This window comes from Prunus mume, linkage group LG2 (assembly GCF_029339155.1).
Source record: "Prunus mume cultivar Tortuosa linkage group LG2, ASM2933915v1, whole genome shotgun sequence".
In the NCBI taxonomy this organism is placed as follows: Eukaryota; Viridiplantae; Streptophyta; class Magnoliopsida; order Rosales; family Rosaceae; genus Prunus; species Prunus mume.
The window spans coordinates 33,033,403-33,048,894 of record NC_142699.1 but is presented as its reverse complement, the minus strand read 5'-3'; the positions used below and the strand labels follow the sequence as shown (position 1 = coordinate 33,048,894).

General features: G+C 36.3%; 1 protein-coding gene across 13 annotated transcripts; it reads left to right on the top strand.

The window, feature by feature from the left end:
- The first annotated feature begins 1,125 nt into the window (after window positions 1-1,125).
- Window positions 1,126-5,753, top strand: LOC103323332 (BNR/Asp-box repeat family protein). Of its 13 annotated transcripts, none has more exons than XM_089044912.1 (10): window positions 1,182-1,552; window positions 1,917-2,073; window positions 2,195-2,281; window positions 2,515-2,649; window positions 4,099-4,227; window positions 4,325-4,402; window positions 4,485-4,516; window positions 4,631-4,710; window positions 5,001-5,224; window positions 5,420-5,753. In XM_089044912.1, exons 1-10 carry the CDS (start codon window positions 1,353-1,355, stop codon window positions 5,441-5,443), a joined length of 1,146 nt encoding a protein of 381 aa, XP_088901038.1. In that variant the 5' UTR covers window positions 1,182-1,352; the 3' UTR covers window positions 5,444-5,753. The 13 variants fall into 13 exon arrangements, with proteins under 13 accessions (XP_088901041.1, XP_088901039.1, XP_088901040.1 ...); XM_089044911.1 differs by having other exon boundaries at window positions 4,631-4,749; XM_089044915.1 differs by having other exon boundaries at window positions 1,126-1,224; window positions 2,530-2,657; window positions 4,131-4,227; window positions 4,485-4,749.
- Window positions 5,754-15,492: the final 9,739 nt, after the last annotated feature.

The window sequence follows — 15,492 nt, the reverse complement described above, 5'->3', positions numbered from 1 at the left end:
GCAAATATATGGAAAGGCAAAATTGTCATCTCATCATCTCATGTGATGGGTTACATATTGCAACGTTGGATTTCATCTATTAGTTTAATTTGGACTTGATTGCAAACTAAATCAAGTTACGAGACTAAAATTGAAATGATAGGACTAAAGTGAAAATTAGTACAAAAAATATAGAGTAGTGCTAAATGAACCCTAAAATTAATTGAGTACAGCCTATGATCTAAGTGCACCCTAATATTTTAATTAAAATATAAAATTAACTAAGTACACTCTAATTAACTACCAAAAATACTCATGTTATATCCTAATACACTCTATCACACAACGCTCTAATACCAATCCTAAACCAAATTTCTCTTTTTACATGAATTTGTGCTCTCTTTTCATATTTATAAATGTATTGAATTGAACTACAGACACAAACACTCAACTTATTATTTGGTTTCACAAGTTATATGAAGGGATTTTCATAGGCCCTTGACATATTATTTGAATCTAAACCAGAAAAGCTATGAAGGCATTTCCGATGTTTGCAGCGAGACTACAGCATACCCACATGGTCATGGATCTCTTCAGATAATCAAATATTAAACAACCCATAAACTTCTCCCTTTGAAGAGCAAATTAAAACCAATTTCTAGAGGAAGGTTACAAAACATTTTAGCCCGTGAAGAAGAAATCAAGACAGTATAACCAATTTGATAACAAAATCAAAATGAGATTTGCCAATACTAGACGACCACTGCGTTAGTATAATGGTACGGCGGCAGCGTTACTGTAATGGTGAGAAGTGGATGGTATGACGACGGTGTTAGTGTAACGGTGGAGGAAATTATATTATGAAGGAGGCGTTGCTATGTTCGGTGGAGGAGTCGTCGACGATGTTTCACAATTCAATATATACTTTTTGGCCATTTTATATTAGGATAAATTAGTAATTCAATAAATAATTTAATAGTAGAGTGTACTCAGTTAATATTAAGGTTCATTTTCAAAATATAATTTGAAAAAAAAAGGTTTTTAGGTTTTAGACATAAAAAATTTCACTTTTGGAAAAAGTTTTTCAAAAGACAAAAAAACCATTCAACTTTCAAATCAGCACTCTTAATAAATCTAAAAATAATACTGAACTTCAAGGAATGTTTGTCTATTTTACCCCGATAGGGGCTGAGTTACAGAACAGCTGTGAACTGACTCTCTCTCTCCCTCTCTCTCGCTCTCAAAGTAAGTCAAAGCCATCATACTCAAATTTATTTATTTTATTTTCATGCCATGGAAAATGCGTTAGGTACTCTACATACAAATTGGTTTGAGGAACTTGTGTATTTCATGAGGCATTAGATTAAAATTAGATGAGAAAAATGCGGAAATCAGTGGGAAGCATTGTTTTGGTCCTGTTGCTGCCTTTGTTTCTGTTTTTGATCTTTTCAATCTTCAATGTCTGTGATCTGAATGACCCACTATCTAGATTTGGAAGCAGTTTCACATTCAATTCCAGTCTCATATATAATGCCCAGCACCTGCTTCACTCTTTTCCCGTTTTTCTCACCAGGTGCTCTATGACCCTGTAAACTCTCTCCTTTTTCTTTCTTTTTTTGGGTTGGAAAATTTGAAATTATTTGGCTTTCTTTTGTTTATTTCATGTTGGTTTCTTTTGTTGTTGTTGTTGTTGTTTTTTTTTTTTTGTTTTTTGTTTTTTGTTTTTTCTTCCTTTCTGGTCATGTTATTTGATGATGCTTTACTTGGCCATTACATTGATTCTTACAAAGATGACAAAGCTTTTGCTTCCTGTTAGACTAATTGGTAACTATAAAATATGTCCATAAAATATAAAGATGATTAAGCTAGACCTTTCCCAATTATGTTGTTCCAGAATTTTTATTAATACGAGAATATAGTGCTGAAAAATTATGCAGGAAGTTAGATAGAACATTTGCCGAAACCACGTTGTCTGCGCTCCCAAGTATGAGTATGAGGAAGGACAGTATTCTTGAGGGGCCTTTGTTAGAGGAATACACATTTGCTGCAAATTCTGCTCCTTTCAATAGCTGCCATGCATCTACCATTGTTGAGGTAGTGCAGGACAAAATAATTAGAAAATAAAAAGTAAATATTTGTAGTTCGTTATGATTAGTAGCCTTTATTTTCCCCTGGAGAAGTTAACTAGACCAGTGCTTGTTTGTTGTTCGTATAGGTTGATAAAGATCACTTTTTGGTTGCCTATTTTGGAGGTGAATCGGAGGGAGCACCAGATGTGAAAATTTGGTTGCAGACGTACAAGGTAAACAATACATACAATCCACAAGGGTTGCTCACTTTATGAACAACAAAGATGTACCCTTATTTTTCTGTTGTCTAGTTAATGTTATCTTTTATTTTGATATAAATTACAAAATGCACTGGAACGGAAGTTATCATTATCCATTTTAGTCTAGTTGACTGACAGATTCATTCTTAAATTTCTTGGTAAAGTCCTCATCGGACTTTTATATGAATTCCTAACACTAAGAGTAGAATTTTTCTGAGCAGAATGGCTATTGGCAGTCACCTGTCATTGCTGATGAACAACCTGATGTTCCAATGTGGAACCCTGTGCTATTCAAACTTCCATCACATGAGCTGCTGCTGTTCTATAAAATAGGACAAGAGGTTCAAAAGTAAATTTGTTCTACAACTATCTATAAGCTTTTGCAGTCAAGTTTTATTAAAATCTTCAGTTTTGACTTTATATCTCTTTCTGAGTATGTCCCTAACTGTTTTGTATGTCTTTTTGAGAATGTTGTTTGGCTTATACCACGCAAACAAACAGAAAAGGAAAATGAATGGGATTGTTCTACATGATTTGAAATCACTGTCCATGTCGTGGCATTATATTTATTACTAGATGAAAATTGTTCATGTAGCTCCCAACTAGCTTAACTGGTAAAGTCTCTTGGCTTAGCACTAGAGACCTAGGATCAAATCGTTAATCCACTTAGGTTGGTAGCATTTATAGTTAGTGAAACGCTGCTGCCAGTACCCCCTTTTATAATCTAGACCTTAGACCAGAAGATTTCTTTTTTAATTTTCGGAAAAGGATTGTGAGTTACAGGTAATTAACATTAATCTTATAGTGTGGGTGGCATAAAAGAAATGCATTTATGTCTGTAGGCAATGCTGCTGCTGTTGATGGGTGGTTCATGCTAAATACTGTTAAAGAGCTAGAGGTTAAGTTATTAGTCTCATAAAGAATGTGCCTTTCGCTATTATTATGTTTTGTCAAACTGCTTTTGACTTTAAGTACCGACTGAGAACTGTCCTCTACTTTTTTGATGGCCCAAGAACCAAAGCTGTTAACATGCTCTGATCACAGGGTCATGATTCATCCACCAGGTTTTGTTTCCTGTCAACTTAGAACTCAGGAGTAGAGAGTGGCAATCATATAGAAACAGGTCTTGTTCAACTAAGGCATAGTATTTCAAATTTTTGGAATCTTCAAGTCCACTATTCTTTTTTTATTCGGTTGGGAGAGAGGGTGTCTGGGGGAAGTGAAGCACAATGGAATCTGTCTGACAATGCAAAGATTCAGTAGAAACCTTATGCATGCATTTCAGGCTTCCCATCTGTTTCAAAATGCCATTATTGATATAGATGAAAGGTTCTGACTTATCACCAAACTGGGCCGCAGAATTTTAACCTTCTTTGTTCTCACAAAACTGACCCAGTATAATTTATCCATTCATTACTAATTAAATCCTTCTTTTTTTTCTTTTTCTTTTTTCTGATAGATGTTTTGTTTCCCTATGATTTTAGTTCAATATTAATGAACCCCTTTCGAATGTTTTAACTTAAGCTGCAACTCAGTTTCATATGGTCTCTTTATGATATCCTGTCAAACTTAACTATTAGAAAGAATTTAGGTTCGGCTTTGTATGCTTGGTACATATTCTTGGATAAGTACTTTTTGTTATTACCATGGTTAGTTAAAACTTTTGAATTCACAAGTAATCATCTGTTCTATGTTTTATACTTATGCTCCTTCACATCTTTTCCGTGAAATGCAAACTCAATCGAACTAATGATGTTTTATAAGCTTATTACGTTCCTTTCATTTGTTAGGTTCTTCTAACTTTCAGTTTGATGAATATCAGATGGAGTGGTTGCATGAAGCGATCACATGATAAAGGTGTTACTTGGACAGAAAGAGAACAACTTCCTCCTGGTATATTAGGACCAATAAAGAATAAGGTGGTACTTGAACTCATATGATAACTTTTGGTACATGTCATCACCGTTGATATTAAAAGGCTGCTTGTGCTATATGTTCTGCTTTACTATTCTGCAGCCTATCTTGCTGGAAAATGGACTTTTGCTCTGTGGATCCTCTGTTGAAAGCTGGAACTCTTGGGGGGCTTGGGTGGAGGTTGTCACAGAAACTCAATTATGTAGGGCGGTTAACCTTTCGGTATGTTTCGAATGGCTGCCTAACATAAATGATTCAACAGGTCGCAACAGATTCTGTCCGGTCTTGGAAAAAGTATGGTCCTATTTACATTGAAAATGAAACTCTTAGTGTGATTCAGCCAGTTCCTTACCAGACTACAAAAGGGACCTTGCGTCTTTTAATGCGATCCTCTGATCACATTGGCAGAGTTTGTATTTCAGAATCCTATGATGGTGGCCAGAACTGGAATCATGCAATACCTACTGAACTCCCCAATCCAAACTCAGGTTTATGGCTGAACTACAGTTCTCTCGTTGTCAAAGGCAGTATGTGCATCCAAGTGTGATAATATGTTTACCTGGATTTTCAAATATCAAGTCCATCTTGTTCAAAATGTTTTCTGAACTTAGTTTTGCATCAGGTCTTTTTCTGTTATTTTTGGTGTTTACTGTTTATTTGAAGTTATGGATGAACAAAGTTAAATGAATGCATGTAACATGTATATGTTAATTGAACGCCTTTTTTTCGTCTTTGCATTCACATATTTAATCTTGGTTTACTCCAATTTTCTTATTAGGTATTGACGGGGTAAAGCTCAGAGATGGCTCTATTGTACTTGCTTATAATACAGTCTCAAGGGGTGTACTTAAAGTTGCACTCTCCAATGATGACGGGGATTCATGGCATGATGCTGTGACATTGGAGGAGAATTTGGGAATGGAGTTCTCATATCCCGCTGTTATCGAGGCTAGTGATGGGTCTGTTCACATCACTTACACTTACAATAGGACACAAATTAAGGTACCTCTTTGAATTTTGATATTCAATATGCATTTTAATAAATGAGATCCATGGTTGATAAAATATTCTTATATGATATTTTAACCATTCAATAAATATATGGTTTACTGTCTTCTTTTAGTGGGTGTTATTCTGAGATTCATGTAGAGAATTTCTCAATAGGACGTGTAATTTCTTACGTCATTTATTTTGCAGCATGTTGTCCTCAAACCAAATTGAAGTAGTGACTCATGAACAAAGAAAACAAGAAGACATGGATAATTCTTTCTGCATTGCAGGCCACTTAGTGTCATTACATGTACAATACCATCACTTGTACTAAGCCCTTCGTGAACTTCGATTCTTTGAAGTATAATACCTATTTTGTGCAGCAATGAAGTATGGACTGTATCGAATATCAATCTTTAGCCTTCCCTTCTCTTCTTTCAATTTGGATTTTACTTGTTGAAGTTTGTTTGTGTTTAGGTACTTTCCTTGCTCTGGAAGTTAGTTAATTTAATTGTTCCGGTCTGCCCTTCTATTCTTTCAATTTGGATTATACTTGAAGTTTGTCTGTGTTTAGGTACTTTCCTTGCTCTGGAAATTAGTTAATTTAGTTTGTTCCATCCGGCTTGTAGAATGCCATCGGTAAGTTTTGCTCGGAATCCTTAAGATGTCATATTTAGTTCCTGCCAATAGGTTTGTTTCTATTGTTTATGACGCTACTACAATTGTTATTATCATGTACAATGTTTAATCTATTATTTAGTTGTACAGAATTGCCTTTCAAATTTGGTAGCTTGCCAAAACATGTGACACTTGCACTCACAGATCGATGCATGCAACTATAAGGGTCTCTTGCAATTTTCTTCTTGGGAAAAAATTCTCTTATCTGCAGTAACTGTTATCTTGAGTAACTTAGTACTAATACAAAAGGTAAAATATGTACAATGTTTGATGTCCTTAGTTAACAAAATAATTTTCTAATGCTATCTGCATTCCTGCTATCTATCATAAATTTCCACAAACAAAAAAAAAAAAATTCAAATCTGGAATTTCCTTTATTTTATTTTATTAATATGTTAAGTTACCAGTAGAAGCAGGGATGTATACTTATCCACTGATCGAGAAGATTATTTAGAACAAGAAAACGTACTTGAAGTTTGACTTCTTTGAATTTTTGTTTTTCTTCCATTTGTTTTGAGTTATTTGTTAAGGACAGCAAAATCAAGTTTTTCCCTTATTGACAGGTCAAACCTTTCTTTTTTTTATCTTGAGACACAAGTGATATTAGGGAAGAAGGGGAAATCGAACCTAAGACCTCAGGTGCAGAGGTATATCCCTTTGACCACTGAGCTAAAGTCCCCTACTACTGGTCTAACTTTGAGTTTTGAGCATTGTATCATTCCTAACAATTGGTATCAAAGTTAGCACCATGTTCAAGGTTCGAGTCTTGTCATAGGCAGCGTTGGTGGAGCCATGTAGGTTGGAATTGGATTGGGCCTTGTGGGTCGGAGTGGGGATTGGATGGGCTGAGACTTTTTAAATTTGTGTGCTTTTGTTGAAAACAGCTACCTTAAAAGTAGTCTCCTCTTTCAAAAAAAAATATTGGAAGAGGATTGGCAATCTTTGGTGCAAGAACCAACTGGTTTGGAGAGTATATTTACTCACCACTCTTAATCAGTAGTGAGCATTACCACCATATTAATGGCCGTTGTGAGTTGAATTTTTGAGATTTGTATAATATATAGATTATATCACACTCATTCAACGACAATTAATATGTCGATAATGTTCACCACTATTTAAGAATGGTGAGCAAAAATGTTCACACTGGATTGGCAACACACTGATTCTTGCTAGTGTTATGCAGTCAGACTAATGGTATTATCTTGCTGACTAAAATGCCGGCCAAAAAACAAGAAGAAGTTTGGTGATTAAACTTCTTTGGTCAGTGTCATATCTCTACGTGCTCCAGCTTGCATTTCATGGGTCACATTGAATGCCGCAGCTCTTCTCTACCATTATTCATTTCACACACTCCTCTTGTCAACCTTTCTCCACTATGCTTATGTTTACTTGCACCAAAGCACTCAAATTCATTGTACCAAACACACGAAAAACCCAAGTGTACAACCAAACAAGAAAGGGCGGTAGAAGGTGGAACATAATTAATGATACGCTTATTTTTGCGGGTTTATAGCATTAGTGGTAAAATACTTTATTCATCAGTCTTTTTGCCATTTTTCTAGAAGATGTTCTAAGGCCATGTCTATTCTGAAACCCAAACTTTTAGACTCAAATTCAAACTTTTGGATCCAATTGTGGTGGTGGGTAAGAGCCATTAACTTCTTTGCTCCAATGCGTTGGACTTTTTTTTCTAGTGGGGAAATCATTACTCTTTTTTTTCTTTTCTTTTTTCAGTCTCTCTCTCTTAAAACGCCTCACAATTCACTTGGTTGCTAACTTCAGTTACTAGGTTTGTCTCCACAGGCCTCACAATTTGGGACCCTAAACTCAATTGCACATTTAGATGGAAATGCTATAATGAGGGGGTTTTTGGTGGGGGGTTTTAATATGGGATCCATCTCGCCATCCAACAAGAGAGAGGAATTGTTGGAAATAAACTTTTTAAATGAATGAATGGTGGGATGGAACCCCACATTGAACCCTCTCATTATAAGAGCTCCCTTCGTCTTGGCTCGGAAGAAAATTTAGAGAATTCCACCATGCCCCCTTAAATGTAAGAGGGAAGCAGGACCAAGAAATTAAAGAGTTATTTGTCCAAGAGCAATACAATGTATGTGAGCATAACATCACCACGCTCTTCCCAATTCTATATTCAGATTTACACCCAATTCCCACCTGTAATTTATTTATGCTCCCCCAACAACAAATAACATCTAATAAAATCCCCAAAGGAAAAGAAAAAAGATCATATTCCCCATGAAACATCAACCGAAGCTCGGCGCCAATTCCGGGAGTTTGCATGTTTATTTCTAGAAAACTCACCTTCACTTTTTGCATTAAATGTGAAACCCTTTTTCTTTCTGTCATCTGAAAGAACTTTTCCGACCCATTTATTGTGGAACATAAAGAAAGTTGAATTCCATGCCCTAAAGAGAAGAAAAGAGAGAAGAAGAGAAAAGGAGAAAAGAAAATCCAAAAGCCCACAAACAAGGCCTAGAAAAAGTCAAGGGCATGGTATCATAGAGCATAAATGCATAGTCAATTTTGTAGGGTTATCATGGTGAAAGAAAAAGTGTCTTTTGATCTTTGCCCTCTCTGAATTTCTCGAAAGTTGCTGTTAAAAAGATGTAAATCCTGGACACAAAAAGTGCCATGCTTGCTTTCTCTTCTTTATTGGAATGTCATGTAAGTTTCTAAATCAGTCAGCTTTTTGTTCTCTGTTTACAAAGCGCATGTTTGAGCTTCAGTAAAAGCAGACCACCATCACCTTTCTATCTCTATCTCATACACAGAAAATCTAAGTGCTGGATTTCTTGGTCACTTTGCATTTGTAACTGTAGGAATGGGTTCTCTGTTTTTGCAGCTTTTAGTAGGCGTTATGCATGTGGGGTTTTTTTTGACTTTATCTTTAGTTGTTTTGTCTTTACATTGTGCTTGTTTTTACCTATGTAATAGCTCCCTCAGAATCAGAATCTTTCACCCTTTTTTTTTTTGGCGATCCCAAAGTTTTCACCCTAACATAAATCCTATATAATAAAATCTTAAATCCTGAAAGGCTTAACCCTTCAGAGCATCTCCACTGTTCGAGTGCAAATTACAGATGTGAAAACGACAAGAGTGCTAGGCTCTGATACCATGACAAATAAAGTATATGTAAATTTTCAGATACGTATTTTTCTTCAATATGAGAGTATTAATTTCAGTTTGGTATTGTGGAAGTATATATTCACAGATCCTAGGTCAAATAATTAATTCAATCAATTTGGGAATTATTTGATTCTTACCATAATTGGGGATTTGATAATCAAATCCCTAATTAAATCAAGAGTATTGCTAAACGAATTTTAAAATTAACTGAGTACACCATATCATCTAAATACGTCCTAATATTTTAATCAAAATATAAAATTAACTAAGTACATCCTATTTAACTACCAAAAGTACCTCTGATATACCCTATCACACAACACCCTAATACTCTGTATAACTCTTTGACATCACACATATCTGTAATTAATTTCCCAATATGTACCCACTTTCATGATATAATAAATATTTCTCCAAGAGATCTCTACTATGACCTACCATTTTTATGGACACAAAATCATGGATTTTTAAATCCCAGCAATATCTTGTTATGTGTCTAAAGTAGACAAACAAATTCTATGTAAAACCACCATAAAAGAATAGCTGGTAGTTCCATGGCACTCGCCGTAGTCCGAGAAAGTAGCAAATTAACTAGGACCAATTACTTCACATTTTGATGTTGCTTGGCTTCATTCACAACATGTTTCTGACCGGAGACTTGCTCAATGTTGTGGTCATTCTTTTGGAATTTTTCATTCTCTTTTATTCCAGTCATCGTACTTGCAAATATGCAATTGCGTCTCTATCAATGCTTGTTGCGTTGTTTGTTGTGAGCACCAATCAATATGAAAACTTCTCTACGTTGAATATGGTGAGTAGGGTGTACTTATTAAAATTGCATTTGTTTCACAATTCAATATATTCTTTTTGGTCATTTTATATTAAGATAAATTAGTAATTTAATAAATAGTTTGGTAGTCAGTTAATTTTAAGGTTCATTTGGTAGTAGGGTGTACCAAATTGGGGAAGAATAATTCATTTCCATGTGCGGAATTATTCTTCCGAAACTCTAGCCTCTGAAACTCCTATAAATACATGGCTACGCACAAGGTTTGAGGTAATTCTAAACCTACGTCTGAAACTCTGCATAAATCCCCTCTCACAAACCCTAGACACCACACACACACACTCTCTCTCTCTCACAAGGCTCCGGCCACCACACACAACTCTGGTCACCCGGTTCTCCCCAAGAGAAATCTCTGTACACTTTGTTCATTATTGTTTTTCCTACACAAAGTCGACCTATCTTAGGCATCAGAGGGCCTTTGGCCAACACCCGGGTGTGGTCTTTTCACTCGTGTTGTTTTGCAGGAGAAAGAGAAACTAAGAGGAAGAAGGGATCTTGACGAATATTCTTTGGGGACGAAAATACTCCTACAGGTACCCTACAGTTGTACCCTTAAGGCTTGTTAATCAATGCCCTTTCAATTTTAACAATCCAGTACCCTAGATTAGTCAATTTGTTACAATGTGGCTCTATCGTTAACTAGATTGATCATCAAAAAATCAATTAAGTGGAGGCTTGGGTGGTGGTGAGTGGTGAGTGGTGGTGGAGTGGGTTATGTGCTGGGTTCGAGAGAAAGGATTTTTTTTAAAAAAAAAAATTATTTAATTATTTAATATTTAATATTTAATTCCAACTAAGAAAAAAAAAAAAATTAGGCTCCACAAATGACACGTCATTACTTAACTGATTTTATGAGGTCAACCTAACAACACAACTACATTGCAACAAATTGATTCAGGGAAAGTGCATGAACTACCATGCCTTAAGGGTACAACTATAAAGTACCAAATTAAAATTAAGTAAACCCTAAAAGAGTTAAGGTAGGAAGAAATCCTAATTACAAGAGGACTATGCAAAAGGTAAGAAGTTGCATAAAAGAAAAGGAAACTAAAATTCCTAAAATAAAATAATTTTCATCAACTCCAATTCGAGTGAGAGGAAAGATAAAATGTGACAAGTATTTTGGGTTGTTTAAATTTATTTTTATAATGTAAACAAATAAAACTATTAAAAAGTAAGACATAACAAAGTTCGACCAAAAAAAAAAAAAACAAAGTTAACTCTCTGTCAAATTGAAGTACTCGTGTCAAAGTAGACAGCAGATGCAAACCCATTTCAATGTGGATAGGAGTCATTAATTCCCATTCTTGAATGAGTTTAGATATAATGCTTGTAAAGTTCAAATTTGATGTAACAATTCCCATAAATAGCACATTCACCTACTTTTTCATAACTTTGATCTAGAAGTTCTCTTACTCCAATGTGATGACATTTTTTACAATGCATAGTCTCGAGTGTATTCAAGTATATTATAGATGATAGTCTTGTTTATCACTGTTAGAGATCCTTGAGCATATGACGGTCCAAGAACAATACATCAACTCTCTTTTAAACCAACGGGATTGTCAACAAATTTCCAATTCATTCCTTAAATTTCGTTTATCATGTCAATTTTACCAAGGAAATTTGAATCTGAATATTTTAAGAGGCAACCTAACATCCAAATTAAAGCTGAGTGGGCAACACTTAGTACTGATGCATACCTTAAATACACATTTTTCATGTGGGCAACGCATTCTTTTTTATATATTTAATTTTTAGTATAATTAAAATTAAACAAACACATTCCTACACAAACCAAACATAGTCTTCCCAGGCTGCATTTTGAGACATCTTTCACATAATGCATACCTTAAATACACATTTTTCATGACTATTTTGTCCCCATTAACAATTTAGAAGTACAAAATAGCATTAAATGCATTCTTTTTTATATATTTAATTTTATATGGGTATAATTGAAAAATTAAACAAACTTTGTTTTACATTCCTACACAAACCAAACATGTGAAAGGAAATAAAGTGATATTTCTTTGTTACTTTCCCAGGATTACCAAACATGGGAAAAGAATCTTCATTTCCCATCTCTTGGGAAATGACATGGGAAGTGATTTCCTCTCAAATCCTTTCCGTGAAGCAAACGGAGCGTCAATGTACTAGAGAAGAAAATGAGGGTAATGATGAATAGGAATTTCATACAAATTTTAGGTTTTTAGGTGAAATAAACTATATTATGGTTAATTTCAACTTAGTATCTTGAATTCTCACTCTTAAGGCATGCTTGCCCTTGCACTTTCAATTTTAACAATAAAGTACCCTATATTTGAAGAAAAAAAAATTGCAATGTGACTCTATTATTAGGATGGCAATTTAAAAATCTATTAATTTATGATGTGGCTGTTTTTTTATAAAAAAAAGAACTTATGAAAAATAAAAAATAAAAGATGGCAAGCAAAAGAATTTGATGCCCTGCCTAAACATTGGAGCTCTACCGAACATTTTAACATTTCGGGTGGAGATGCTTAAATGAGTTATATCTATAAATAATTAAAATCTCATCACTCATATATAAATTAAATCTCTAAACCTAAAGAAAAAGGAGGACCTATATAATTCAATAAAGATTCATAAAGTATGTGTTTGGGGGTGGTCAAATTTTCCCAAATCCGCCAAGGTGAGATCCGCTGAGATAAGGCCCACTGAGGTCAGATTCGCCGAGGTGCGATCCGCCAAGGTGAAATCCACCAAGGAGGAATCTCCAAATCCATCAGAGGGTTGGTCTCCAATCTGCTAAGAAGGAATCTCCAAAACCACCAAGGTGAAATCCGCCGAGGTGAGATCTGTCAAGGTAAGATCCGCCAAAGAGGAATCTCCAATCCTCCAACAAGAGGTCTACCTAGACCAAATCCACCAAGGAGGGACCTCTTATTGGCCAAGTATGTGGCCTCCCATTAGCCAAGCTTAGAACTCCAGAGGTTTAGAATGTCACATCCCGGGATCAACTCTGCCATAGCACACTTTGGGCCCCCATCTCTGCCCTCGCGGTTTTATTTCTGGGAACTCAAGAGCAACTTCCCAGTGGGTCACCCATCCTGCGATTGCTCTAGCCCCAACTTACTTGACTTTGGAGTTCCCATGACTCCGAAGCCAGTGAGCTCCCAAAAGGCCTCGTGCTAGATGGAGGTGAGCATGTACATATGAGGCACATCACCTCCTCTTCGTTGGTCGATGTAGGATGTTACAATCTACCCCCCTTAGAGGCCCAACGACCTTTTCAACACACTCGCACCACACGGCAGAGTGGCTCGATACCAAATTGTCACATCCAGGGATCGGCTCTGCCGTAGTACGATATTATCTGCTTTGGGCCCCTCTTTCTGCCCTTATGGTTTTGTTTCTAGGAACTCAAGAGCAACTTCCCAGTGGGTTACCTATCACTGGGATTGTTCTAGCCCCAACTCGCTTAACCGGAGTTCCCATGACTTGAAGGTGAGCTTCCAAAAGGTCTCGTACTAGATAGAGGCGGGCATATACATATAAGGCACATCATCTCATCTTCGTTGGTCGATGTGGGATGTTACAATCCACCCCCCTTAGGGGCCTGACGTCCTCGTCGGCATACTTGCACCACACGGCAGAGTGGATTTGATACTAAATTGTCACATCCTGATATAGCTCCGCCGTAGCACAGCTCTCTGCCCTCAAGGTTTTGTTTATAGGAACTCACGAGTAACTTTCTAATGGGTCACCCATCCTGGGATTACTATAGCCCTAACTCGCTTAACTTCAGAGTTCTCATGACTTAGAAGTCAGTGAGCTCCCAAAAGGCATCGTGCTTGATGGAGGAGGGCATGTACATATAAGGCATAACACCCCTCTTCGTTGGTCGATGTGGGATGTTACAATCCACCCCCCTTAGGAGCCTCGCACCATATACATATCACCCCTCTTCGTTGGTCGTCGGCACACTCGCACCATATTGTAGAGTGGCTCTGATACCAAATTGTCACACTCGGGATTGGCTCCGCTGTAGTACGATATTGTCTCCTTTAAGCCCTCTCTCTGCCCTCACGGTTTTGTTAATGGGAACTCACGAGCAACTTCCTAGTGGGTCACCCATCCTGAGATTACTCTAGCCCAACTCACTTAACTTCGGAGTTCCCAAGACTTCAAAGTTAGTGAGCTCCCCAAAGGCCCCGTGCTAGATTGAGGAGGGCATGTACATATAAGGTACATCACCCCCTCTCCGTGGGTCGATGTGGGATGTTACATAGAATTCCAGAGACTTAAAGGTCACAAGGTTCTGCCAGATGTCAAGCCAAAATTTCGTAGGTCGAAGCCCCACCCACGAAATCATACCCAAGATTTCTGAAGGATTTTCATGCACGTGGCAGAATTCATACAAGGAAAGAAATCAATGAAATTGATGACAATCCAAAATATTCCAAATAAAGAGAGAATCAAGCAATCAATCCCAATCCAATCCCACATATTTAGGCGAAGGGAGAAGGGTTGCCTTACATAAACCTCATCAGATGAAAAGAGAAGGGACACACATCATCAGACACACAAACCTTTTTTTTTTTTCACACTTTTCTTTTCCTAAACTTAGGATTTTACTTTTCAAGCACGTAGACTAGACTAGTTCTTCGTTTTCCATGTGTAAGTTTAATTTCTTGCAATTTACATTATCTTGTTTTTAAATTCATGTTTAGTTAAATTATTTTGTTATCGAATTCCCTTTAAGTTTAATCTTAGTTCTTTATCGTTCTTGTTATTTTCATTATGTTCTTAAATTTAATTTACATTTGTTTATCGCTTTGATATTATTTATTGCACTTTAATTTTTGTCATTTAGTTTAGTCACATCTTTAATTTATTTGCATCATTCTCACTAAAAAAAACCCTAAAAATCACAAAAGAAATCCATACGAAGCCTAATCATCCTCGAATCTGAGGAAGTGAAAGAACCTAGGCAAAGAAGAGATTCCTTGCTTGACCGATCAATCGTTTGCTCTGAAGTCAAAGCGCAACACATCCATCCAACCCTTTCTATCCAAGCCATTTAGTGGCTTGATGGTGGCATGCCTATGCATTTTGAAGAATGACCAAAAGTTCCTTCTATCGGCCACCTTGGCCGAAAATAGAGAAAGAGTATGGAAAAAAATAAAAGGAAAATAATATTTCTTTATAGGTACAGTATAATTAAACAAATTTATACTATGACAATCAAGTTATTAGTTAGTAACTTAAAAACACACACACACACACACACACATATATATATATATACATTGGAGGAAATCAAGCCCTAAACCTATAATAACCGTAACTCTTTTCTCCTTCCTTGAGACTTAGATTTTCATAGGAAAGTTTGAGTTCTCATTCCATTTAATCTCCATCCAAATATCCAAAATATCACTTTTCAAGTGTGCTTACATGCAGTGGCGGAGCCACAATGGGGTTAGTGGGGTCGCATGACCTCTTGGAACCCATGGAAATAGGCTTAGAGGTCCCTTGGAGCTGGAGGAGAGACCCCTTGGAGCTGCACACCAAGTGTTCGACGTTTTTCCAGAGAAATAAAGAAATTATGCGAGGAAGAAGA